This window comes from Eptatretus burgeri, chromosome 8 (assembly GCF_056783735.1).
Source record: "Eptatretus burgeri isolate ZD-2024b chromosome 8, Ebu_testis_v1, whole genome shotgun sequence".
Classification (NCBI taxonomy): Eukaryota; Metazoa; Chordata; class Myxini; order Myxiniformes; family Myxinidae; genus Eptatretus; species Eptatretus burgeri.
The window spans coordinates 90,143,635-90,171,276 of record NC_140968.1 but is presented as its reverse complement, the minus strand read 5'-3'; the positions used below and the strand labels follow the sequence as shown (position 1 = coordinate 90,171,276).

The following is a 27,642-nucleotide window of genomic DNA, read 5'->3' as shown; positions in this document are numbered from 1 at the left end:
GAACTTCACAAACCTTTCTTGTGTACATACAAGTATTGTCTAGATTAATGTTTTACCTTCTAAATTCAAGAATTTGTATCTGCCTTGTTTTCACAGAAATCATATTTGAATCAAAAACCTGCAAACGAATTTGAACATCATGTTTGTATGTCTTCTACTAAACTTTATTGCACTTTTGATTAAAAAAACAGCTTTCTGACATAACTACACATAATCCTTAATGACAAGGTGAAAAATTAACAGCCGAGAAGGGCACTTGGTGGAGCGTATACCTCTGCCACGGAATGCCTGATCCACGAGAACATATCGGGCCCATGACTTTTTTGAAATATCATGCTATACGGTACGATATAGTTTTTGGCCCTGTCTCTCAATGGTGAAGAATTACTTCAAAAATTCTCGAAGTCGGATCAGGATCCGGATCTTCACCAAAATCTAATCAGTTCATCCTTGTCACACACCAAATACATCCACAGAATTTAATCTGTATCTGTAAAAAAAACTTTTTGAGATATCCTGTCCACAGACAAACGGACAGAAAGGGGGTGAAAACATAACCTCCTTCACCTTCGGTGGAAGAGGTAAAACGTCAGAATTTGAATGAATTTCCACACAATTTTACATCATCATTTTAACCCTTTGAGCCCTGAGTTCCTTGGAGTTTTGTCTCCCCCACCCTGGCTCCCTGAATAAAAATCTGGCAACTCAGGTACACGGAGGTTTGAATGGTGGTTGGTAAAATGGCCGGTCGGGTATATGGAGGTTTTAATAACAGCTGGTGAAACGTCTGCAAAGGTTCAAAGGTTAAAGTTTAGCATTAGGATTATCAAGGTGTTTACAAAACCCAATATTTATGGATGATTTTCTTTCTCAACCAAAATGAAAAGCAGGTTTCAATATGGAGAATGACGAGATCTTGTCATCCAAGAGCTAAATGGTAAACATTATTCAATCGAGGATACATACTATGTTGTTGCTTTTAAAATCAGAAAACCACACAAATTAATAATAAATATGAAGCCTCAAGCATTCGTATTAAAGGAACAATGTATAAGGTAGGAAGAGAGACTGTCGGTAAGATGAGCACAGAAATGCTGAGACGCACTCTTCTTGTCCCGCTTGCCCCTCACCCTGAAAGTTTCCTGTTTCTCACCATGCTCCTGCAGGGTTGGCTCATCCATCGCTGCCTCAGGGCCTGCCGGCTGGCTACCCTCAAAGTCTCCCTGGCGCTGTGCCTGTAACGCAAAAGGGCTTCCAGCTGGCACATGACCCACAGTCTGGACATCTCCTCTTCTTTCCTGCCGAGCCACCCCCTCCACATTTTGGTACGCCCCTTGTGTATGAGGGGTGCACTTTAATTAGAGCAATGCAATCCCTAAAGATAGATTATTGAGAACTTTTGGCCATCACTCACCTTGAGGAAGTTTACTTGTGCCCTACTTTTCTTACTTTACCTGGGCCTTAGGAAATGGCTAGGATGATTTTCAAAACTGACAAGGTGTTGAAGCCTTGGGTTAAAGGGTTATGGCCTATGACATTTACGAACATTATATAATTATTCTGCTCTTCCAAGAGCTTCGATACCTTTATTTATATGTCAATAAAATCCATCACAATTACCTCTGTATGATCTGTTACACAGATACACTGTCATCTCATGATGTTCATTTCTGAAATAGTTCATGAGCAAAAATGGAATTGCTTTCTTCATGCTTTCCAATGCAGCAGAACTGGTCGACAGGGCACACCCTCTTTGGCCTCCGGTGTACCCTGGTTCGGCAGCTCCACACCCAGGACCACCCTCAGTGCACGACACTCGACACCCATCTCTTCAGCACCTGATGAACCACCATCAACTGCTTCAACGGCAACACGAATTGCTGCTCCTTCAGCAACAACAAGCTCTCGAGGCACAACGCAGCCTGCAACTCCAGGTGGGAGGTGGTGGGTTAAGACTTGCGTTGTTCTGTGAAATTACTGAAAATGGTATACATCGTTCTTGTGCCACTTGTTCAGTAATATTTTTTTACTCTTTACTGATTGTTGCGCCAATTTTATGCTTTTGCCACGACGCATGCTGTCATTTTCTTAAGCACTGCTCAAAAAGTAAGGGACAACTGTACATGCCTGATTATGGTGGACATGACAGATTTAGCAATGTGGAGATCAGAAGTTTGAATCCTCAGTTCAAGTTATCTGGTTTTATTTTTTCAGTCATTGCACAGCAAACTTATTTAATACTAGTAGGAGTACTTGAAGTTGGCCGGCGCTGTTCGAATCCTGTTGACATTTTTAAGAAATCAAATTTTGCTTTTTTTTTCTATTTTTTATGAGGGGTGAAAACACTTCCCTACACCCACTGAGGAATGGGGTCAGGGATCATTTAATATTACCTTTCACAGAGCTATAAAGGCTTCGGCACTATAATTGATCAATTAATTTTTTTTAAAAATCAAATCTTTTTTCAATATTATAAAAATCAAATCTTTTTTTTACAAAAAAATTCAAAACCTTTTTTGCCGAAAGCACTCCCCGGCCGGCACTTACTGACGAACCTATGAAAATTTTACGAAGATCCGTTTGATGATTTCTGAAAAAAATGGTGACAGACACATAGACAAACAAGCCGGTAGGCGACATGGGTGGTTGCTATATAATTGCATACTAGTCATACAGTTTTTGACGGATCAGGCTGAATTTTTTTGACAAAGAGGATTATAGTGCGCATAAAAGCCTGGAAACCGATTTTTGATTTTCGAAAAAATAATTTTTTTATGATTTTTCAAAAATTTCAAAGTCCCGTTGCTAGGCAACGGTGAGGTCCATAGTAACGGTGCTCAAAAGCATAGAACTAGATCCTGGTATGAACCTACCTGTCAAGTTTCATCAAAATCGGTTGACTCCTCTGGCCTCCAGAGCTGCCCATTACATACAAACATACAGACAGACGGAAAAACTGAGAATAAGGGTAGTCTCGCGACCACCCAATAAACGGCTCTCTTATAGGATGGATGGATAGCAAGAGCAACACCAGTAAGATGCTGCTGAACATCACCACCTCAAGGCTGCTGCATACTGCCAACGTCATGGTCTCTCCCATTTCCATAACCGTGCTTTAATACACCTGGCGAGATCCTGTGGTGCGTCCGTTTGTCATTGTCCCAGTGTTTTTACCTTTTGCCCCAATTTACCCGTTAATCCATTGTGCCCCGTCGTCCTGCTCTTCAGAGAGCATCGATACCGGCATAAATTGGAGGCTTATGAGCTTGTGCAGAATCTGTGTTTAAAATGACTTGTCACGTGATCTGATAGGGAAATTTAGTCGTGTGGGCAGTGATAATCTTTGGGTTTTTTTTTTCTTCTTCTCTTATTTCTATTCATAATTAGTTTAGTTGATGGAATATTTTGTTCATATTTTTATTATTTAAGTATCATGGAAGACTTTTATGCATCAAATTTATGATTTCAGGACTCTGATGCTCACTCCCTCTTTCCTGATTTTAATTACATTCCATCCTCTGCCTTTGAGCTCACTTTTGAAGCTTTGACTTATTGACATGAATTGTGGATTCAAATGAAATCATATTTATTGGGCTAACCTCTTTTAATGATGCATTGCCTCCACCTCAATCATTTCAGAGTGAAATTTGTTTTCACCGACACCAATTTTTCCTGCACCTTAACTTGAACAACTCGGAATGAAAAGATCAGGTATACAAGTACCGTCAAGCGATGACCGTTTCTGATGGGTTGTTCATCATATTTTAATGAATACGTTTAGGTGACTGCACAACAAAATTAATTTTCGGGCCTAACCATAAACATCGACGGCTCAGGCCCATTTGAGCCAACGTTTCTGCATGATGGACAAGAGGCATAAATTTGTGCAGAAACCTGCTCGCATTGACCTAGATCCGTGAGCTCTTAATAACGGGCTTTGCTAGGGATGGAACCGGGGCTCAGTGGCTAAGTATGGGAAAAACAGTTGTTACCTCCGCCGCTGAAGGTGGACGGAGGTAATGTTTTCACCCCTGCTTGTCCGTCTGCATCTTGTCTGTTTCGATGGATTCGGTTGAAACTTGATGGACAGGTTGAGTGTATAACAAGGATGAATTGATTACATTTTGGTGAAGATCCGTTTCCAGATCCTGATCCTCGGATTTTTTTTTAAACTGATTCTTCACCATTGAGAGATATGGCCAAAAACGATACACAACACGATATCTCAAAAGGTTATGCGCTGTTTTGGATGAAACTTATGGACATCAAGTGGGATTCAAAACAAACCGTTTAGCCTGGGGAGGGGGGAGGTATGCGCTCTACCGAGTACTGTTCTAGTTTCTAAATTGGTTTTTCAACTCTTTTTATAGGTGCTTGCGACAGCCATTTTATTTACAGTTTATTCTTACATGGAATCTGCAAATTAATTTGTGTGACGTTAAGATCCCTTGTCTGTACAAATCATTAACAGTTGCCGGTGAGCGTGAGAATTGGTCATTTCCACAAAGAGCAAAAAAAAAAAAACAACACGAATAGATATTATTTTTACAAGTTCGGACCGGATGAGGGTGGGGAAGTGCCGCACGATATTATTAAACTCGATTGCACAAATTTAAATTACCTGAATTAAAATTAATTACTTTGGCCACTTTGGAAAATGTGCCAGTCACACAGCTTAGTTTGCAAATGCATCGACCATCCGCGTCAAGTTACTTTATAGGTCCCAACAAAAGACGCCGCTCTCGTGGCGAACATGACCCAGTCCGTGAGACAATGTTGTCTGAAGTAGGGACCAGGACAGCAGGGTTTACAGGCTGGATTACCTGCTTGGAATCACTTTCTGTGATGTTGCTTCCGTGATGCAGTAACCCCTCGGTTAAAATGCATGTACAGACGCTTGCCAAAGATTACATCTATTTATGGGTTGCACCATTTCTCGTCCTTTATTTCATTCACTTAGGCGGGGGACTGCAGCTGGCATCTTTCACGGGTAGCATTTTTGTGCTGATGTAAGTTGCCCTGAGGATGTAAAGAGTGAACCACAATTTCTTCCTTACCCCTCCCCCCTTACATGAAGGTCATTAATGAGCCTGTCTCGAGTTCCAGAAGCTCAAATCTTTAACACTGCTGCCTTCAGCTAAATTTGAACTCACAAACTCTAGGATGTCAGTCCACTGTCCTCACCATTAAGCCTTTTTCCACCCATGATGCCAGTCCGGTATGCTCACTGATGCATTATTTGCACCCAGAGTTTGGCCCAAAATGCTTTTTATTTGCACCTTTGATTAAACTAGCCACTTTCTGAAGAGTGGACCGATGGACTTGTACTCCATCGTCGCCCTTCTGAAGTCACACTATAAATATAAATTGTAAATTATTATTACTATAAATATTTTTTGTGGGGGGGGGGCGGTGGAGGTGGTTGTGGGGTGAGGAATGCACAAACACCGACCACACATTCACCTTTTGATGAGACCCTCTTACAGATGTCGCAGTCACGACACATGTATACTATTAACCATCCACCAACAAGTAACCGCCAAGTGCTGTAAATATCATTGCACCCCTCTATCTCCATAACTTCCAGGTACCTATCTAATTCCAATTTAATGTTATCCACTGTTTCTGCTGCCATGACCTTTCCAGGGAGACCGTTCCATGCATTAACTACTCTCTGAGTCATAGACCTCTGCCTTACTACCGTCTTAACTCTCCTCTTCTTTACTTTCAAGCTATGGCCCCTGGTCCTCTCACCGTCTACTCTGTTGAATAATTCATCGACACTTATTTTTTCAATGCCCTTCATTATCTTAAACATCTCAATCAAATCCCCTCGTAATCACCTCCTTTCTAATGTAAAAAAATTCAGTCTCCTTCAGGCACTCCTCATAGCTGAGTCGAGCTAGCTCCAGAATCAATCGAGTAGCTCCACACTGTATCCTCGCTATGGTAGCTATATCCTTCCTCAGAAGTGGTGAGCAAAATTGTACACAATATTCTAGATATAGCCCAAAGACATTCCCATAGTGTTATCACCACCTATTTTGATTTATCATTTATCCCCCGATGAATATAACCAAAAACCTGTTAGGTTTACCCGTAGCACTGCCACTGCACTGCCTGCTTACCTTTCTCCCTCCCCCCTGCCCCCCCCTGTATCTATGACCACCCCCAGATCCTTCTCCTGTGTGACATGCTCCAAGACTGCCCCTTGCATCATATAATCTCTAATTTCATTATTCTTCCCCATCCCAAGCACCTTACATTTGTTGATGTTAAACTACGTCTGCCAATCTTTTGCCCAATCTGTAAAAGTATCTGGACTTTCCTGAATCTGTTCATCTCTCTCTCTCTGTCTCTGTCTCTGTCTCTCTCTATCTCTCTCTCTTTCTCTCTCTTTCTCTCTCTTTCTCTCTCTTCTGTCTCTTTCTGTCTCTGTCTCCATCTCCATCTCCATCTCCATATCTCTCTCTCTCTCTCTCTCTCTCTCTCTCTCTCTCTCTCTCTCTCTCTCTCTCTCTCTCTCTCTCTCTCTCTCTCTCTCTCTCTCTCTCTCTCTCTCTCTCTCTCTCTCTCTCTCTCTCTCTCTCTCTCTCTCTCTCTCTACATCTCTCTATCTCTATCTCTATCTCTATCTCTATCTCTATCTCTCTCTCTCTCTCTCTCATTCACTCTCTCTCTCTCATTCACTCTCTCTCTCATTCACTCTCTCTCTCATTCACTCTCTCTCATTCACTCTCTCTCTCATTCACTCTCTCTCTCATTCACTCTCTCTCCACTCTCTCCACTCTCTCTTTCCCTCTCTCATTCTCTCTCTCTCTCCATCCCCAGCTCTCTCTCTCTCTCTCTATCTCTCATTCTCTGTCTATCTCTTCTCTCTCTCTCTCTCTCTCTCTCTCTCTCTCTCTCTCTCTCTCTCTCTCTCTCTCTCTCTCTCTCTCTCTCTCTCTCTCTCATTCTCTCTCTTTCTCTCTCTCTCTGTTTGTCTGTCTGTCTGTCCCTCTCTGCTATCTTCAACCTTCAAGCATTGTTTCACCTACAAATTTCGAAAGCCGACTCTTAACCTTACTATCCAAATCATTGATGTAAATTATGAATAATAATGATCCTAATACTGATCCCTGAGGTACTGCACCACTTACTTCCTCCCACTCACAGCCACTCTTTGCTTCCTATCGCTGAGCCAGTTTCCAATACAGTACGTATCACTCATCACATGACCATTTAACACTCATCGCATGACTCGAAAATCTTCATCGGAATGATCTCCACATTTTTGTCCGGTTAACCCTCAACGTTAATTTTTCGATTGTGTCCAAACGTAATTTTCTTTCATGCAACATAATTCCTTTACAACACTCACTCAATGTAAAATACAACACCTTAGTGCAGTGCAGATGCTGTGCAAACCACGTGTTTGTTTTGTAAACGGTTAACTGCTGATACCATCAGACACCCCATCATCGGGAGAAACCATGTAAATGTCCTTTCCTGGCTTGTTTACATTTTCATTGTTTTCTTTATTCTTCTGCCCTTGTGTCATGAACCTTGCATGAAATGTCCTCTCCCACAAACCGCTTGCAGCTACATGATGTCTCTGCATATTGCTGCCAGCAGGAACATTTTGCTAGCAGTGAGCTTCGAACACTCGAAGCGGCAGATGCACGACACACACGGGCGCCCAAAGCTCCGACGAAAGCAGCAACAGCGACCGCAGCCGCAATACCACGAGCTTCCGCAGCTGCACGTACATTGGCTTTCTCCCCACGACATTCACCACCCAGCTCACCACGATTCCCACGTCCGCCAGGCCTACATTCTGATTCTATCCGATCGCTGAGTCCTGCGCAGCCCAGCCCCGCTGCACATCCTTCAGAACCAGCCCGACCACCTCCCTGCTTCCCGGCACTTAGTAGACCACCATCTCCACAGCAAGCTGCTGATCAGAGTGGTCCCACTGGTCTTCTTGTTTATTCAGCGAGACCAGCAGGTGAGTCTCCTTTATATTGCAAATGATAATTGGGTGTTCCCTTATCAAAACAAAGAGCTCATCATTGGAATCTGGCCCTTTCTTATGGACAACTGTTGTAGAACAATAATTGAGGGGTTCATTGATATATAAGATTCAGGCTCAAGATGACAGAGGATTGGGGCAGTAACATAATGCCACTCATCATGTTTGCATAGCTTTAAACAGCAGTGACATCAATGTTGTCCCAATCCAATTAAAGTTGGTCTGATTCGGATTCACTGCCATTTGATGATCAAATTTCAATCCTGATGGGAAAAATATTTCCAGTTATACAATGGCGGCCAATTTGTTGATGCGTGTCTTTCACGTAGTCGGGCTTAAATAGTGCAGTGAGTTAAACAATGGCCGTGAATCGGTGAACGATCTTGAGCATCCTCAAATGCAACCGTCTCAAACAAACACTAAACGTGGTAAATATCTAAACTTGGAGAATCGCTGGATTGCAATTGGGGAAATTGCAAAATAATTGGAAGTCAGTGTTGGAAGTTTGGAAACAATCATTCCTTCTCACTTGTAATTCAATTAGGTCGGTGCAAGTGTGTACACCAAATGATCTCTCCTCTCACAGAACTCAAAGGACCTTGGTACACTATTGGAGATGAGTTGGGAAGGTCTTTGTCCCCTTCCCCCCCCCCACACACACACACACACACACACACACACACACACACACACACACACACACACACACACACAATCTGAATTTGTTACCTCGTTATTTTCATCACTTTGGCCGAATCCAAAAAAGAAATGCCCTTCTGTGTGGCCGCAACTTTACGAATGATAAATAAATATATAATAAATAATACAACCTCCCTTACAAGGAACCTCAATGCAGGTGGAGACCATTAGAGCCATCAAAACCTGCTGTGCTTGCATTGCCAACTTATGGCTGTTTGTCCATACTCTGTCCTTTTAAATTCTGAGTGTCATTGAAGGAAGCAGCACATACCAATTTTAAAATCCTTGGTATAACTCAGCCAGGGTTCGAACCACCAACCTCCCAGACTCAGAACCATGACGCCACCGAGTCCAGTTAAATACATCAAAGCACGTATCCCAAAATGACTGCAAACTTGTTGCAAAATTCTTTGTATAATACGTGATGGTGCTACCACAACAAGAGGACATGGGTATACACTTAGTAGTGGAACACTTTTAAGGATTGGATGAGGTTTCATCAACTTCCCGTCGCTTTGTTTTTTTTCTCTTATAAAAAAAAAAGTCCATATCGACCAGAAACTACTCTCGTGATTCTTGCAAAGAAAAACCACTGTCAGCACGTGCAATTCCAACTACAGTGATTACATCATGGTCGTAATTGCTCTTCTGATCTGTTTGTAATCCATAAAGCGCTACAAACCCCATTTGATATATTCAGTTTGATGTAGAAGTATTAAAGCTGTGTTCTTATCTGCCATCTGTCATGAGCACTCAGCTGGTTGAGATACACACTCAATACTTGAAAGTTGCAGGTAGAACAGATTTTAAAGAGAACCCAATGAAATAATATAAACACCAGAAGGAGCTAATTGACTTTGTGAATGTCATCAGTTCGTAGTTTGGTTGCAGCCAGTTTGTAGCGTAGATGTAGCCAGGCTGTTTTGTATGTTTCGCCAGTCCTTCAGGTTTATGTGGACAGAACATTTAATTGTACGGTTGTCATTAGTCTGTAGTGGAGAGTATAGCCAGTCACTTGTGGGGGTCAAGGCAGTACAAAATGCGCATCCAGTCAGTACACTGTTAGTGTGTAGCCAGTACATTTATCCAGCATCTACTTTGAAATTCTGAAATGCAAAAGCTGCGAAGGTACTTCCCTGAACTGTGCAAAGGAAAGATGTGCATGAGTTCTAGAAATATTTGGATGACTGAGCAAGAATTACAAAAAGAAAAACTTTCTGTGGCTTGTGCCATTTGTTGTTTGTTTTTTTTAATGACCTTGCAATGTATCCACTCTTGAAGTTATGAGACGGTGTTAATGTGAAGACGTGAGCTCATCGACTTTCAAGCTGCTCAAAAAATTGTTGCATTAAACTATTCATGCAAAGTATGATAAACCGAAGCTTCTCTCTCTCTCTCTCTCTCTCTCTCTCTCTCTCTCTCTCTCTCTCTCTCTCTCTCTCTCTCTCTCTCTATCTCTATCTCTATCTCTATCTCTATCTCTATCTCTATCTCTATCTCTATCTCTCTCTCTCTCTCTCTCTCTCTCTCTCTCTCTCTCTCTCTCTCTCTCTCTCTCTCTCTCTCTCTCTCTCTCTCTCTCTCTCTCTCTCTCTCTCTCTCTCTCTCTCTCTCTCTCTCTCTCTCTCTCTCTCTCTCTCTCTCTCTCTCTCTCTCTCTCTCTCTCTCTCTCTCTCTCTCTCTCTCTCTCTCTCTCTCTCTCTCTATCTCTATCTCTATCTCTATCTCTATCTCTCTATCTCTCTATCTCTCTATCTCTCTATCTCTCTCTCTCTCTCTCTCTCTCTCTCTCTCTCTCTCTCTCTCTCTCTCTCTCTCTCTCTCTCTCTCTCTCTCTCTCTCTCTCTCTCTCTCTCTCTCTCTCTCTCTCTCTCTCTCTCTCTCTCTCTCTCTCTCTCTCTCTCTCTCTCTCTCTCTCTCTCTCTCTCTCTCTCTCTCTCTCTCTCTCTCATATTTTTCTCTCCCCCCTCACTCTTGGCAGATACAACAGACTTGGAACAACAGGTTGATACAACTCCCTTTGCTGCTCCTTTCCCCGAGGAAGTGGTGTCTTCACCTGACCATCCATGTGCTCGTTTGTCACGAGAATGCGGTACCTGCATTTCAAGTGAGGTGAAACCTGGGGTGTTGGCATGCCTGCCCGAAGAAGCAGGACCACCGCGAAGACTCATTGTTCATCCTGATGTCGGCTCTCACGTTAATGCGACTGCTCACTCTCTCGTGGAACCACAGGAAGTCGATGATGAAAAAGAAAGTCGGCGAGAAGGCTACAGCGTTGTCGGCTTGGAATTGAGGACTGAAAAAGAACCGGTTGAGCTGAACGTTGACCTAGATGCCACGGGAGAGAAAGAGGGGTCGAACACAACAAGTATGGTCAAAGATGCGGCAATCGAACTGTCAGTTGATGAAGTTGAGATAAAAAGCAGAAGAAACGCGCAGGATTTACCGGTCGAGCAAGGGCGGGTTGAAACCAAAACTCAGACACGGAACACATTACAAGCAGACTTTCCACAGACAGAATTGAGCAAATTTGCTGGTTCCTTGGGTTTGGGAATGGATCTGGACGACCCCATGGCAGGTCTCAATGTGCTTGTAATGGTTGGGCTGGGGTTGGGCCGTCTTTGTATGCCTCCCAATACCTCGAATGCACCCAGCCCAGACTCTGCTATCAACCGGATATCAGATCTGCAGGGCCTACCTCTATTGTGTGAGCTGGCACTATTACAACAGTCAAATGACTACTCAGAGGTGGAGCAGGAGCACAAGCCAGGTATAATATTCATCAAACGACTGCATTTTGCCTCGAAATGTATTTCCTGATTGGAACGTCAGGTTTGACTCCGAGTTAGAACTGAAATTTGTAACAGAAAACGGAGTTTTAGGTGCAAAGTTTTGTTTGCCCTCGGTGCAACAAAGAGTTATCTCAAGCAATAGATTGTTCAAGGAAGCACAATGTTGATGCACATTGGCTCTCATTTACAGTAATTTGTTAGACTTGACTTGCAGATGGGCGGGCGTGGGCCATCATTTCTCAGAAAAGGTGGTTTTACGAATAACGTTATCCCTTTTGATACATCACTATGTCACAGAAACCTCTGTTCGACCAGTCAGTAATTTATTTATTTTTTAAATATACAATGTCAATGCTCATATAAGAGCTAAGAGTTTGAGCGTAATCAGTCTGTTACATGGGTGTAGCCAGTCCGTAGTGTTAGTGTGGCCAGAGTAGATTATAAGTGCGGCTATTCTGTTGTGTTGTTGTTACAAGTCTGTCATTTGAGTGTAGCCAGAATAATAATAATAATAATAATAATAATAATAAATAACAACAATAACTAGAACGGCACTCAGTGGAGGGCATACATCCACCAGACTGATTAGTTTACGTTTTGTATCCCACTGATAGGCCGGATCCGGATCCGTACCTGAAACAAAATCAAATCGGCTTGTTCTTGTCACCTACCCAACTCATCCACCAGGTTTCGTCCGGATCCGTCCAACTTTTTGGGATATCTTGCAATATGCTGGTTTTGGCCCCATCTCTCAATGGTGAAGAATCATTTATGTAAATTTAAAAATTCTTGTATCCGGATCCGGCTCTTCACTAAAATCGAATCGATTTGTCCTTGACGTACGCCCAACCCGTATATCAAGTTTTTTTCCGAATCCGTCTGTAACTTTTTGAGGCATCCTGCTCACAGACATACAAACAGGGGCTAAACCATATTCTCCATCCACCTTTGGTGGCGGAGGTAATAATGTTACCCATTTGGCCAAACTAAAAGTCTTGTCTTTATTTCTTTAATTTCAAACGTATAATGCGCACAAAGCAGCTTTTCACACATCAGGAGGAAAAACATTTGCTCAAAAGGAAATAAATGCAATCCAATAGTGAGACAAAAATCGAGAAAACATTCGTTAGATTGAACAATATACTGCAGAGCACTGTGAACATTTGCCTCGTGACAGGACACTGCAGAATGAGTATTCCTGGAAAAATCATTAATGAACACAAATGTATATGACATATACTTATGTTATCCAAGGCTCCGGTAAGCAACCAATTTTTTTTTTTTTTTTTTGCCAGAAACCAACACAATACCCTGACTGTGCTCTTGGATCACTTCTGCCAAATGTCGTGATGCCAACTGTTATATATTCATATCACAATGTGTTTTGCTTTTTTGTCATGCCCCATCAGTGTCCTGTGATGCCCAACTATACTCATTTCCTCTGCCAAACATCTGTTGGACATTTTGGCTTAATGTTTGTTCTTTTTTTCTCAAGCATGGAGGGGAATATGCGGTTGGGGGAGAGGGGCATGTTAACGCCGTTATGTGTTTCTCTGATCAGTGACAAATGGCTCGCAATGCAGCCTTGAGGTATTCTGTACTCGGAAGGATTGGTCGATACAGCTCTGCAGTCTGCATATTTCATGTATATACATATATATATATATATATATATATATTGTAAAGAATGAAAGAAATGATCAGTAGGCTTGTCTCCTGCATTGTGCAACCAAATAATTATCAATTTAATACCCCATGTATTGCTCGTGTGGATTTCTGAACTTTACGTTTGCGAGCACATCGTAGACCGGGGAAGGGAACGTGGAGTGGTATTGCGTGATGTAATTGCTGATAGTCTGTTGAAGTCGACCGATACTTCCAATTGGTCAATTGGTGGCATTAAAGGCCAAAAAAACCCCAATTATCGACGATTCTCACGAAGTATCTCGCAAAGATTTTTAAATTCGTTTTCCACCGGGAACGTACTATTTCTCGATTAAAACGTAACCCACTCCCTTTGATTTGTTCTCATAAATAAGACACGAATCCTCATTCTGTTTTTGTTCTGCTGTCAGATTTGTACAAAAGCAATTTCCTTCGGAATTGTCGAACTCACGATCTGTGCTGAATTCATTTGGGGTGTTTGTCACGTTAGCTGTCAGTTTATTAAACCCCGGAAATATATTCTCTGATTGTGATCAGTCACTTAACGTTTACAAGGCATTTCGTTTGTAGCTGAATAGAAATGCCTCCCTCTTTGGATTGGATCTTCTTCAAGCTCATGCATTATCTTTCGATTTCACTGAGTCCAAGGCACAATATGCGAAAGAGGGAAACTGGAGTGAAACTAAAGGTTACCCTTTGTCATATGCAGATTTGGTGCACCCTGTTTCAACCACAACTACACTCTTCCCAGAACTACCCTGTGATCTGTCCATTATTGACTTGTTGAATGATATGTTCCATTCCTTCATTAATTTACTTCCACCACCGAAGGTGAAGGATGTTGTGTTTTCACCCCTTTCTGTCTGTTTGTTTGTTTGTGTGCAGTATATCTCAGAAATTTGTAGACGGATCTGGATGAAATTTTATGAACAGGTTGGGTGTGTGACAAGGACAAATTGATGACATTTTGGTGAAGATCCGGATCCGACTACTAGAATTTTTTTAGTGATTCTTCACCATTGAGAAATTGGGCCAAAGTTATATATAGCACAATATCTCAAAAGTTGGGGACGGATGCATATGAAACTTATTGGACAGGTTGAGTGTGTGGCAAGGACGAATTGATTCGATTTTGGTGAAGATCTGAATCCAGATCTGGATACGAGAATTATTTAATTTTAAAAGTAATTCTTCACCATTGAGAGATAGGGCCAAAACCAATATATTGCAAGATATCCCAAAAAGTTGGACAGATTTGGACGAAACCTGGTGGATGAGTTGAGTAGGTGACAAGAACAAGCCGATTCGATTTTGTTTCAGGTACGGATCCGGATACAGCCTATCAGTATATATATATATATATATATATATATATATATATATATATATATATATATATATATACATATATATATATATACATATATATATATATATATATATATATATATATATATATATATATATATATATATATATATATATATATATATATATCTATTTTAATACCAAGCTTGCACACTAAAAACTCGGCTCACCGTCACACGATCCCTATGAAATTGTTGTGGCACTTAGCGGACATGCCGACAATGTTTGAGAAGTCTTGGCGTTCCATATTACCACTTGCATTTTGCACAATGTGTATTTTTGTCATTCCCCTTGTACGGTCTGTCGTCTGCTACCATCTATCTTGTACTGCTATCCCGTGCATGTGCACGGGTATCGCTAGTATATATATATATATATATATATATATATATATATATATATATATATATATATATATATATATATATATATATATATATATATATATATATATATATATATATATATACATTTACCTATATTTATATATCCTCCACCTCCTATAACCCCAAATCCCAATGGGTTTATGTTGATAAACTCTTCGATTTAATACATGTGTTGTTGATGTAGCACAGGTATGATGGGCCAAATGGCCTCCTCTTGCGTCAAAGTTCATCGTGTAAATTAAGCATTGCAAAGATGTTTTATGAGCCTTGACCGAAGGAAATGAAAATTTAGAGCTTCAGAGGAGAGACTGCCAAAGTACGGTCAAAACAATGTGAAGGCAAATGAGTACGTGCACTCGCTATGCTCCGTGTGCAGGTGTTTTGCGGCCCGGTCTCGCGTCGCTGCTGAGCGTGGCGGAGGAGAATCTTGCGAAAGAAGCCGAAGAGCAGGAGAAGCGCTCGGCGCTCACACACATGCGCATCCTGCAGGCATGGAAGGCGAAACGCAAGCAGGGTTCTTGTTGTTTTCGTAAAGAACAGCAGGTATGGATGGAACGTTGTGCGATGGAGCTTGCATTGAATAGTGTCAACTCAGATATATCCTAATAATGTAAAGAAAGCTATGCTAGAAGTGTCATGTACTCTTTTGTTGTGATCTGCTTACTTGGTTATGCTTGGTGATGAATTCTGCATCCCCTTTATAAACCAACCACCTTTCATCACTTGAGATCATTTATGTGACTTTGCTGACATAGCTGCAACTTCTCTCCCCCCCCCAACCTCCCACTCCCACCCCCAACCTCCCACTCCCCCCCCCAAACCTCCCCTCCCCTCACCTTCCCACCCCCAATGAGACATGTTCAAAATACTCCTTCAGATGGAGATTCAGAAACAAAATATTAGTGAATCGTAAAATGTTTTTCTTTCACAGCTCGAACGATATGAACACGGAATGCACGAACACACCGTGAATGTGAAGCCTGTGTTTGTGCATTTATAGTCGATTAAACAAAGCTAACGGTTTTTATGTTTCATTTTGAGATGTCATTGCATTTGTGGGACAGCACGGCTGAACCCACCTACAAACTGCTCGCCTGGTTCGTTTAATCTGTCACTTACAAACCATCTCCAAGCAAGTTACATTTACACAGGATCACCATTCACACTTAAGTACTCATGTAAGGTGTGTGTGTGTGTGTGTGTGTGTCATATTACAGAGGGTGTGTGTGTGTGTGTGTGTGTGTGTGTGTGTGTGTGTCATATTACAGAGTGTGTGTGTGTGTATGTCATATTACAGAGGGTGTGTGTGTGTGTGTGTGTGTGTCATATTACAGGGGGTGTGTGAGTGTCATATTACAGAGGGTGTGTGTGTGTGTGTGTGTGTGTGTGTGTATGTCATATTACAGAGTGTGTGTGTGTGTGTGTGTCATATTACAGAGTGTGTATGTGTGTGTATGTCATATTACAGAGGGTGTGTGTGTGTGTGTGTGTCATATTACAGAGGGTGTGTGTGTGTGTGTGTGTGTGTGTGTGTGTGTGTGTGTGTGTGTGTGTGTGTGTGTGTGTGTGTGTGTGTCATATTACCGAGGGTGTGTGTGTTTTATTATATTACAGAGGGTGAGTGTGTGTGTGTGTGTGTATGTCATATTACAGAGGGTGTGTGTGTGTGTTTTATTATATTACAGAGGGTGAGTGTGTGTGTGTATGTCATATTACAGAGGGTGTGTGTGTGTGTTTTATTATATTACAGAGGGTGTGTGTGTGTGTGTGTTTTATTATATTACAGAGGGTGCGTGTGTGTGTGTTTTATTATATTACAGAGGGTGTGTGTGTGTGTGTGTGTATGTCATATTACAGAGGGTGTGTGTGTGTGTGTGTGTGTGTGTGTGTGTGTGTGTGTGTGTGTGTGTGTGTCATATTACAGAGAGTGTATGTGTGTGTATGTCATATTGCAGAGGGTGTGTGTGTGTGTCATATTACAGAGGGTGTGTGTGTGTATGTGTGTGTGTGTGTGTGTCATATTACAGAGAGTGTGTGTGTGTATGTCATATTACAGAGGGTGTGTGTGTGTGTGTGTCATATTACAGAGAGTGTGTGTGTGTGTGTATATGTCATATTACAGAGGGTGTGTGTGTGTGTGTGTGTGTGTGTGTCATATTACCGAGGGTGAGTGTGTGTGTTATTATATTACAGAGGGTGTGTGTGTGTGTGTGTGTGTGTGTGTGTGTGTGTGCGCGTGTGTCATATTACAGAGGGTGCGTGTGTGTGTTTTATTATATTACAGAGGGTGAGTGTGTATGTTATTATATTACAGAGGGTGTGTGTGTGTGTGTGTGTGTGTGTGTGTGTGTGTGTGTGTGTGTGTCATATTACAGAGGGTGTGTGTGTTTGTGGGTGTGTGTGTTATTATATTATAGAGGGTGTGGGTGTGTGTGTTATTATATAACAGAGGGTGTGTGTGGGTGTGTGAGTTATATTACAGAGGGTGTGTGTGTGTTATTATATTACAGAGGGTGTGTGTGTTATTATATTACAGAGGGTGTGTGTGTGTTATTATATTACAGAGGGTGTGTGTGTGTATGTCATATTACAGAGGCTGTGTGTGTATGTGTGTGTGTGTGTGTGTGTGTGTGTGTGTCATATTACAGGGGGTGTGTAAGTGTCATATTACAGAGGGTGTGTGTGTGTGTGTGTGTGTCATATTACAGAGGGTGTGTGTGTGTGTGTGTGTGTGTGTCATATTACAGAGAGTGTATATGTGTGTATGTCATATTACAGAGGGTGTGTGTGTGTGTGTGTGTGTCATATTACAGAGGGTGTGTGTGTGTGTGTGTGTGTGTGTGTGTGTGTGTGTGTGTGTCATATTACCGAGGGTGCGTGTGTGTGTGTTTTATTATATTACAGAGGGTGAGTGTGTGTGTGTATGTCATATTACAGAGGGTGTGTGTGTGTGTGTGTTTTATTATATTACAGAGGGTGTGTGTGTGTGTGTTTTATTATATTACAGAGGGTGCGTGTGTGTGTGTTTTATTATATTACAGAGGGTGTGTGTGTGTGTGTGTGTGTGTGTGTGTGTGTCTGTCTGTGTATGTCCTTTAACAGAGTGTGTCTTTTGTGTGTGTGTGTGTGTGTGTGTGTGTGTGTGTGTGTGTGTGTGTGTGTGTGTCATATTACAGAGAGTGTATGTGTATGTATGTCATATTGCAGAGGGTGTGTGTGTGTGTGTGTGTGTCATATTACAGAGGGTGTGTGTGTGTATGTGTGTGTGTGTGTCATATTACAGAGAGTGTGTGTGTGTGTGTATGTCATATTACAGAGGGTGTGTGTGTGTGTGTGTGTGTGTCATATTACAGAGAGTGTGTGTGTGTGTGTATATGTCATATTACAGAGGGTGTGTGTGTGTGTGTGTGTGTGTGTGTGTGTGTGTGTGTGTGTGTGTGTGTGTATCATATTACAGAGGGTGTGTGTGTGTGTGTGTGTGTGTGTGTGTATCATATTACAGAGGGTGTGTGTGTGTGTGTGTCATATTACAGAGGGTGTGTGTGTGTGTGTGTGTGTGTGTGTGTGTGTGTGTGTGTGTGTGTCATATTACAGAGGGTGCGTGTGTGTGTTTTATTATATTACAGAGGGTGAGTGTGTATGTTATTATATTACAGAGGTGTGTGTGTGTGTGTGTGTGTGTGTGTGTGTGTGTGTGTGTGTGTGTGTGTGTGTGTGTGTCATATTACAGAGGGTGTGTGTGTTTGTGGGTGTGTGTGTGTTATTATATTATAGAGGGTGTGGGCGTGTGTGTTATTATATAACAAAGGGTGTGAGTGGGCGTGTGAGTTATATTACACAGGGTGTGTGTGTGAGATTATATTACAGAGGGTGTGTGTGTGTTATTATATTACAGAGGGTGTGTGTGTGTATGTCATATTACAGAGGGTGTGTGTGTGTGTGTGTGTGTGTGTGTCATATTACAGGGGGTGTGTGAGTGTCGTATTACAGAGGGTGTGTGTGTGTGTGTGTGTGTGTGTATGTCATATTACAGAGGGCGTGTGTGTGTGTGTGTGTGTGCCATATTACAGAGAGTGTCTGTGTGTATGTCATATTACAGAGGGTGTGTGTGTGTGTGTGTCATATTACAGAGGGTGTGTGTGTGTGTGTGTGTGTGTGTGTGTGTGTCATATTACCGAGGGTGCGTGTGTGTGTGTTTTATTATATTACAGAGGGTGAGTGTGTGTGTGTGTATGTCATATTACAGAGGGTGTGTGTGTGTGTGTTTTATTATATTACAGAGGGTGCGTGTGTGTGTGTTTTATTATATTACAGAGGGTGTGTGTGTGTGTGTGTTTTATTATATTACAGAGGGGGTGTGTGTGTGTGTGTGTGTGTGTGTGTGTGTGTGTGTGTGTATGTCATATTACAGAGGGTGTGTTCTGTGTGTGTGTGTGTGTGTGTGTGTGTGTGTGTGTGTGTGTGTGTGTGTGTGTGTCATATTACAGAGAGTGTATGTGTGTGTATGTCATATTGCAGAGGGTGTGTGTGTGTGTGTGTCATATTACAGAGGGTGTGTGTGTGTGTGTGTGTGTGTGTGTGTGTGTGTGTGTGTGTGTGTGTGTCTGTGTGTGTCATATTACAGAGAGTGTATGTGTGTGTGTGTCATATTACAGACGGTGTGTGTGTGTGTGTGTGTGTGTGTGTGTGTGTGTGTGTGTGTGTGTCATATTACAGAGAGTGTATGTGTGTATGTCATATTGCAGAGGGTGTGTGTGTGTGTGTGTCATATTACAGAGGGGGTGTGTGTGTGTGTGTGTGTGTGTGTGTGTGTGTGTGTGTGTGTGTGTGTGTCATATTACAGAGAGTCAATGTGTCTGTGCGTCATATTACAGAGGGTGTGTGTGTTTGTGGGTGTTTTATTATATTACAGAGGGTGAGTCTGTGTGTTATTATATTATAGAGGGTGTGTGTGTGTGTGTGTGTGTGTGTGTGTGTGTGTGTGTGTGTGTGTGTCATATTACCGAGGGTGCGTGTGTGTGTGTGTTTTATTATATTACAGAGGGTGAGTGTGTGTTATTACATAACAGAGGGTGTGTGTGTGTGTGTGTGTGTGTCATATTACAGAGGGTGTGTGTGTTTGTGGGTGTCATATTACAGAGGGTGGGTGTGTGCGTGTGTGTCATATTACAGAGGGTGTGTGTGTGTGTGTGTGTCATATTACAGAGGGTGTGTGTGTGGGTGTGTGGGTGTGTCATATTACAGAGGGTGAGTGTGTGTTATTATATTACAGAGGGTGTGTGTGTGTGTGTGTGTGTGTGTGTGTGTGTTTGTGTGTCATATTACAGAGGGTGTGTGTGTTTGTGGGTGTTATAGACAGATTTTACTTGGAATGTGGCTTTCACCTTTTCCCAGCCCAGTGCTCACCTCATTTCTCTCTCTCCTCTTCCTGACTCCCCATAATTAATGCCTCTGATGTTGTTTTTTTTAATGTTCCCAATTACTCCCATGGAATGAATAACTACGAGAGTGCTTCAAATTTGACCTGGACCTTTACGTATAACGAAGCTTCCATTCCACCACTTTACGGTTTCTTTTGAGATTTGATGAAAATCCATGTAATTCGATCATATCAAGCTTATTTGTAAGAGTTGTATGAATGTTTCAGCAAAACGAAACTTGCATTACTTTTCGTGTTATTCTCCATCTTTGGACACATAGCACTGGACACTTTTAGTCAGTCGAAATGATTTCAATCGTCATTTCACTTTCTGTTTGTGTGTTGTTGATCGAAGTGTCGTTGAACTTGCAGCACATGGTTCATAAATGTACTACTTGTGAATGTCTGTTCTGTTCTCGCGTATCGCAGCTTGGCTGCCAGGTAGCTATCATCTCTTGGAAGCACGGTTGTGCCGCTGATGCTGTGCCCCTCAACCAGTACACTGGTACTCACTTCGCTGACCTCAGAAGGATGACGGGCTGAGTCTACCCCACCCGGTGTTAATTCAGTGGAGAACGAGGCTAAAACTCAGGACTCTAAGCTCCCCAGCCAGCCACCTTAACCACGAAGCCAACACCAGGTTCAGCACATGGTTTGACTGTATATTTTCACTGTTTAAACGGTGTGCACCAGTTTAATACGGAGGTCTTGATGGGCAAGCATCATTACGCTGTACAGACGTCTCGTTTGCGAATTTCAACAAGCACGATGGTTTTGTTGACCCAAAATTGAGAAATTTCAAAATTACTCGACGTTCCGCATTCTTTGTTATCTCACTTGACACATCTTGATTTCAAGCAGAAACATGTGATCACGGTTATTGGTTACCGACATGACAAACACAAATACCCTCAAAAATTAACTACCATGTCTGTCCGTCTGTTTTATATACAAGAGTCCAGACGATAGTCATCCGTGAACTACCTCTGTGCCATGCTTGTGCAAGCTTGATGAAACTGGCTTATTACTAAGCGATTATATCGGTGCCATTGGTGGGTCATTTTTGTGCTCGTCAGGCTTGTCCCATACGTATCGCCATGGACTTCTTGGAGCCTGGAGAGCTAGAGCTGCGTGTGAGACTCGCCGAACTGCAACGCTGCTACCGCGACAAACAGCGCGAACTCGTGCGGTTGCAGCGACACCGGGATTGGGGGTGAGGAGCGGCAGAGATTGAGCTTTTCATTATTAGCACAATAAAGAAACCCCTGAGCCGTGGAACCTCAGAACTTTTGACCGAGATTCAATAGTCTCCTTTTAATGGTCCGCACTAGTAATGGACAGTCGTTAAAAGAATCGAAAGAATTATTGGTATGTCTCTGGGAGGGTGATGCACCTGCTTCGCTACTTTTCTGATGTATTATCTTTTCTCAGACTGCAATGTTTTGTGTGCCTTGCGTGCACTTTACTGGGTAGCGTTGTTTATGTTTATCACACGTCTAATCCATTCTTCTCTCGTTGAAGGTTTATCGATAAAGGTGGGCAGGGCTGTGTGCGAGTACATAGGCCTGTTTAGATCCTCTTACTCTTCCTATCCCTGCCACTCCTGTTCTTCATTTCATTAACTTTTATTGCAGTGATAATACAAATTTATTTTAAATAGTCTGTTTGTACGTGCTCACATTCTCACTTTTCTTGTATGTATTTGAAGTTGGCGGTATAATGAAATTATTTTTCTTCATCTTCATCTTCTTAAGTTTGTTGTCTATTACGTCCATACCGGATGCAGGCATGACGCCCACCATTTAATTTGTTCAAATAAAGAAATAGATGATAAAAAAAACCTTGCTTCCTCATTTGTGTCAACAGCAAATGCTTCTGGATGCGAGAAATCGATGGTAGCATAAAGCAGCACAAGACAGCAGTTCCCTGCCACCCTTAGCTCTGCTGAGCCATGTGCTATGCAAAATAATGTATGTGCTTGCATGTGTTTTTAGCAGAAATGAATGAAAATTTCCTTGGATATCATGCAAATGCATTTTCACATCAACTCAATCGGTCCACAGTGACGAGAAACGAAGAAGCTCTTCGGGGACTCGGCGGGGACCAGGGAGACCACGGAAGCGCAGGCAATCCTGGGCCATCCCGTCCTCACCGCCAGGCCGGTCACATGAAGCCGACACAGCTGACAAGTGAGCGATACATTACCGTTACAACAGTGGGCGAGTGTTGCCAGCTGTCTTGTTTGCCATGCTCATGTTTTTACTAAGCGTCTCCAAACCAAGCAGTGCCGCATTCGCTCGGCAGCTCCACACGGGAGGCGCAGTTGCGATCCAAGGCCTATTTGCTGCGACATTAGGGCGTTAATGAGGCATGCGGCAGCACCCGGGAGCTGCGTGCAACACAGGGCAGATGTGCAGGGAGAGGCAGCACTCGCTGCCTCAATATGTTTGATCGCATAGTTAACCTCATTCATGTCTTGCCAGAAGCTTTTTGTGGAATTGGTGTTAAACCGGTGGGAAAATAAACACAAAACAAACAAACAATAAGCAGAGATAAAACAATATGTGTCACTATGAACACAGCTGTGCGAGCAACAACAGCAAAAAAAAGTCATCCTGTGTGTTATTGTGTTGCATAAAGGCGGCTTGGGGGCCTGTCAGACGATACTGAAAGTCTGGATGAAGAACCAGGCAGGAAGAAGGGGAGGAAGAATGAGGTCCGTAGTCGTCAAGAATACGGCGCAAAACAACGAGGCGAAAGAACGAGTGCACCAAGTCACAAGGCAGGACGCAAGGGGATGCGGATGAACTCCGCGGCAACCAAAACAGAGGTGAGTCAATGTGAGAATGACAGAACATGTCAGCAATGCTCTGACAAGGAAAATGGTCTCGTCAAGTCGAGCTCAACATCCGAAAACTCTATCAGGGTGACAGATGCTGTAAGTGCTGCCCCGCTTGATTGCAGCAATCGGTGTCCAGTCGTGAGTTTGAAATGTGATGACGTTAATGTGAAGCGCTCTAACATTGAATCAAGATCGAGGGAAGAGCGTTATTGATGTTCCTAGTTTGAATGCGTTGATATTAAATTATCAACAGATTTTTGTTCCTATTGCACAGGCAACTAGCTGTTCTCTTATTATTGGTGTTTCTGCATGTAATTCACAGTCAATGTTTCTGAAGAACGTTGAGAGAATAATGGAGAATGACGTAGCTTTTTTAAATCTTTATTTCAGTGATGTAATTGCTCTTAGAGAAGTTTGTGCATTACATGGAGGATAAGGACGAGAGAGAGAGAGAGAGAGAGAGAGAGAGAGAGAGAGAGAGAGAGAGAGAGAGAGAGAGAGAGAGAGAGAGAGAGAGAGAGAGAGAGAGAGAGAGAGAGAGAGAGAGAGAGAGAGAGAGAGAGAGAGAGAGAGAGAGAGAGAGAGAGAGAGAGAGAGAGAGAGAGAGAGAGAGAGAGAGAGAGAGAGAGAGAGAGAGAGAGAGAGAGAGAGAGAGAGAGAGAGAGAGAGAGAGAGAGAGAGAGAGAGAGAGAGAGAGGGAGAGAGAGAGAGAGAGAGAGAGAGAGAGAGAGAGAGAGATATCAGTGTACATTTACATGCATTACATGGACATTAGCAGATACTGGACAAATCAACATTGTATATGGGATTTGAACCTGACATTCCAACATCATGGACGATGTGCTCAGATGGGAGCATGACACAGTCCAACCCAAGCAATGATAAATAGTGTGTACATTGTGATGCTAATTTGTTGGAAATCATCTTCAGAAGAAAGGGTCTTCACGTTGATCTTCATTGTAATGAAAAAAAAACAAGAGACAGGGCAGACTTAATAAAATTGTTTAGTTGTTTTTGTTTGTTTTGTTCCAAATGTGCTGTGCTGCAGACACCATACGTGTTGTTTCATCCCCACAACAGAAACAGCGAAAAACAAAGCGGAAAGGCAAGACAAAAGCAGATGTTTGTCCATGTCGGGTGAAGAGGCAGGACAAACCGCAAAGCAACACGGGCCATGCGACCAAAGCGAAAAAGAAGAAAGTACGACCTTGCGCTGGAAGTGCATCCACAAAACGAGCGGCTACCTCAACCGCAGATCACGCCTCTGCCGCCAAGACAGCAAAGCGCAGGCATGAAACAAAAGACTCGAAGAAGGGTGGGCAACAATTGGTGATGCCGAAGGACAGGAAGGAAGCACTGTTGTCACCCATGAGGTCGGAATGCAGCATCCACTCTCATGGTGAGAAGCCCCACGACCCCATTAGTGGCTTGCCGGTGTCCACTTCATAGTTGGACTCGATTTTAAAAATCAGTTTAAAAATAATTAATTCAGATGGGCGACAGGATTGCACAAACTAATCTGATTCTTCCTATGCCTATCACCCAGCTGGCAACAAATTGTTTATTTATTTATTTATTTATTTATTTATTTTGCACACTCACGATGTCAAACGTAGGGATAAAGAGTGTCTTACTGGTGTCAAAGGTGATACAGACAAACAAATGCTGATTATTCTGTGTCCAGCACCCAGTGTCCTGCATGGATACCGATACTGTACGTGGATAGAACGGTTTGCTGGGATCACTATTTGTGATGTTAACGAGCTTTGGTTATGCAATCGCATATTTCGGAATTCGGCTGTTGGAATTTTTGTGATCATGTCGGTCTTAAGCTGTGCTCACACCGATAATCCGGAGCAACTCGTCCGTTTTAATTCCCGGGAGTTTATGTCCGTCGTATACTTTGGGTGTTCACTTTGAAATATTTAATATAGGCCTGACAGCGGGGAGCAAACTAATTGGTGTCGCAAGAAGGCATCGTGGTGGATCACATGGCGAGAAGATCCGTGAAATTGCTGCAGACAGCGCCTTCAGATAGCGAGTCACACCCTCAGGTTGCAGGTTAGCCCTGGATCAAGTGGTCGGGTTGTCGTGTTCACCTAAACTTCCCCCATTCTACTAATTCACTGTCCTGGACAAATTAACTTGTCCAAAGCTACTATGCACTGACTCACATCTCACCTGAGATTTCTGGCACTGCATTTGATGGCACAGTTGAATTAGATTAGAACTGCCATAGGATTATTAATGTCCTGGCTCTAAGTCTGGTCAGTGTTTTGTTTGCTGCACTTAATGAAGGGACTGCCGACTGGACATTCCATCATTCTTGCTTTGGAAGGTTGCGCCAGAATACGAACAAGGTTTCAGTGATTTACTAACACGAGTACTGTTTCAGGACGCTGCATAAGCTTTCCTACTTTAACTAGCACCTCGACCCCGAGCGTGGTTTATTGGTGTTACGGTTTTTTGTAATAACTAACCACAGTGCCTCATTTTCAGTTTAAATTAGCCCACACGAATCAAAAGGTGGTTTTGTTGGTCACTTAATTCCTTGAAAACCCCTGGCCGCATATTTCTGCGTGTCCCTTCATCGGCTATTTTGGTATAACCATGAGGAGAGATTAAATGCGGATCAGATGACGCATGACTCGGATTATGCCGGTGGGTCGAAATGAGGTTACAGTCTTCAAAGCGTTGTATCAGGAATGCTGCAAGTCATCCAAGCTTCGCTGACTTTGGAAAATGTTGTTGTGAGAAAGGGCGGACACAGCAGGGTCGACAGGAAGAGGAAATGTGGGAAGAATGAGAGAGAATGAATTCCGATTGAAACGTGAAAATGATATTTTGACAAGCATCACTGATGATCATCAGGCACTGGTTTGCATCTCTTCGCAGATCGTGGATCGGACTCGGACTATGGAGACTCAGAGAGGCAGCAAGCAATTATTGGCAGAGCACACTGTGCGACACAAATGGTTCGCAAGAAAACCACCAACAGTTCTCAAACTGCGGTTGGCAAAGGAACTTATAAGCGGACAGTAGGTGGTAAATCCACCTTCACACCAAGGTCTACAAGTGCCAAGGGTACGGCCTGGCCAGGCACGCGGCTACGTTCGGGTCACTTTTCGGAAAGCGGAGACGAGGAGGATGACGACGAAGACAGCTCCGGGGAATATGATGAAAGAGGTGTGTAAGTGTCTGGCTTGTTTCTGTCCTGTCCCAAGGTTTATTTAATTGTTATTATTTTTTGCATTCATTCAAAATGAGCGTTGGCGTTTTTTGTTTGGAGCATTTGGCCATGAAGCAGTTGGAAAGATGTCATCATTATGCCTTGCCAGCTTCCCGGGTGGTTGGCCTGTTTCTGTCACGGTGGGAGATTTTGCTTAAACTTAAGGCCATCGTAATATGGATAATCCATCGTTGCGTATTTCTGGACATTTTTAATCCACAAAGTACATGTTTTCCGTTGCTCTATACATGTCATCACAGGCTCTTTTCTCTCTCTCTCTCTCTCTCTCTCTCTCTCTCTCTCTCTCTCTCTCTCTCTCTCTCTCTCTCTCTCTCTCTCTCTCTCTCTCTCTCTCTCTCTCTCTCTCTCTCTCTCTCTCTCTCTCTCTCTCTCTCTCTCTCTCTCTCTCTCTCTCTCTCTCTCTCTCTCTCTCTCTCTCTCTCTCTCTCTCTCTCTCTCTCTCTCTCTCTCTCTCTCTCTCTCTCTCTCTCTCTCTCTCTCTCTCTCTCTCTCTCTCTCTCTCTCTCTCTCTCTCTCTCTCTCTCTCTCTCTCTCTCTCTCTCTCTCTCTCTCTCTCTCTCTCTCTCTCTCGTACAATATGCCTCACAGAGCGTCGGTGCCACCAAAGTAGCTTCCTCGGCAAGGGTTACACTGGGTGGTTTTCCATTGTCTTCCTCGCAGGAACTTGTAATTTGTTCGCAGTGTAGGCGATAGCTCGCGTACTCTTCGAGAAGGGCACCGTGGGGTCTTTAACGTCCACCAACAAATTCTGGCAGACTGGATTCCCGTTTAACGTCGATCCGAGGGACGGTACACACATTGATGAATCGCCCTGCCTGTGAAACACCGGGATGACAGTTCATAGCTGGGTCAGGGTTCGAACCCAGGCTGCACAGCTGAGAGGCGAGTGTGCGTACCTCGAAGTCCACCCTGCCGGCGCATCACCAGCTACTGGAATATTTAGACGAAGGAGCTGAGACGAATGCGAAGTCGCGTTTGGAGACTTCCTCGAACGACTCTTTAAAAAAAACTCCTCTTTCCTTCTCTAATTCGATGAGGCCATTACGGATCACAGCTTCAAAGAAGAATAAACATGAAGCCTACATGACAGTCGAGCCTACTTTTCACTGCCGAGCGTTATTCTTCCTCTCATCGCGATGATATTCTCGCCGTCACTCCTTCGTTTCGCTCTTCCATCAACATCTTCTTAATTTATCTTCCATATTCT

General features: G+C 42.9%; 1 protein-coding gene across 7 annotated transcripts in view; it reads left to right on the top strand.

Moving 5' to 3' along the window:
* The window catches only part of TNRC18 (trinucleotide repeat containing 18), a 136,195-nt gene that overhangs the window by 58,476 nt on the left and 50,077 nt on the right, over positions 1-27,642 (top strand). For 3 of the 7 annotated variants that reach the window (XM_085892940.1, XM_085892937.1, XM_085892938.1), the window contains exons 8-17: positions 1,167-1,325; positions 1,726-1,934; positions 7,585-7,990; positions 10,695-11,483; positions 15,301-15,467; positions 21,420-21,556; positions 22,407-22,532; positions 22,984-23,173; positions 24,266-24,584; positions 26,081-26,371. In XM_085892940.1, the coding sequence (XP_085749066.1) occupies positions 1,167-1,325; positions 1,726-1,934; positions 7,585-7,990; positions 10,695-11,483; positions 15,301-15,467; positions 21,420-21,556; positions 22,407-22,532; positions 22,984-23,173; positions 24,266-24,584; positions 26,081-26,371 (2,793 nt within the window). The remainder of the gene's footprint in view (positions 1-1,166; positions 1,326-1,725; positions 1,935-7,584; positions 7,991-10,694; positions 11,484-15,300; positions 15,468-21,419; positions 21,557-22,406; positions 22,533-22,983; positions 23,174-24,265; positions 24,585-26,080; positions 26,372-27,642) is intronic. The other 4 variants (XM_085892939.1, XM_085892943.1, XM_085892941.1 and 1 more) reach the window with 4 other exon arrangements.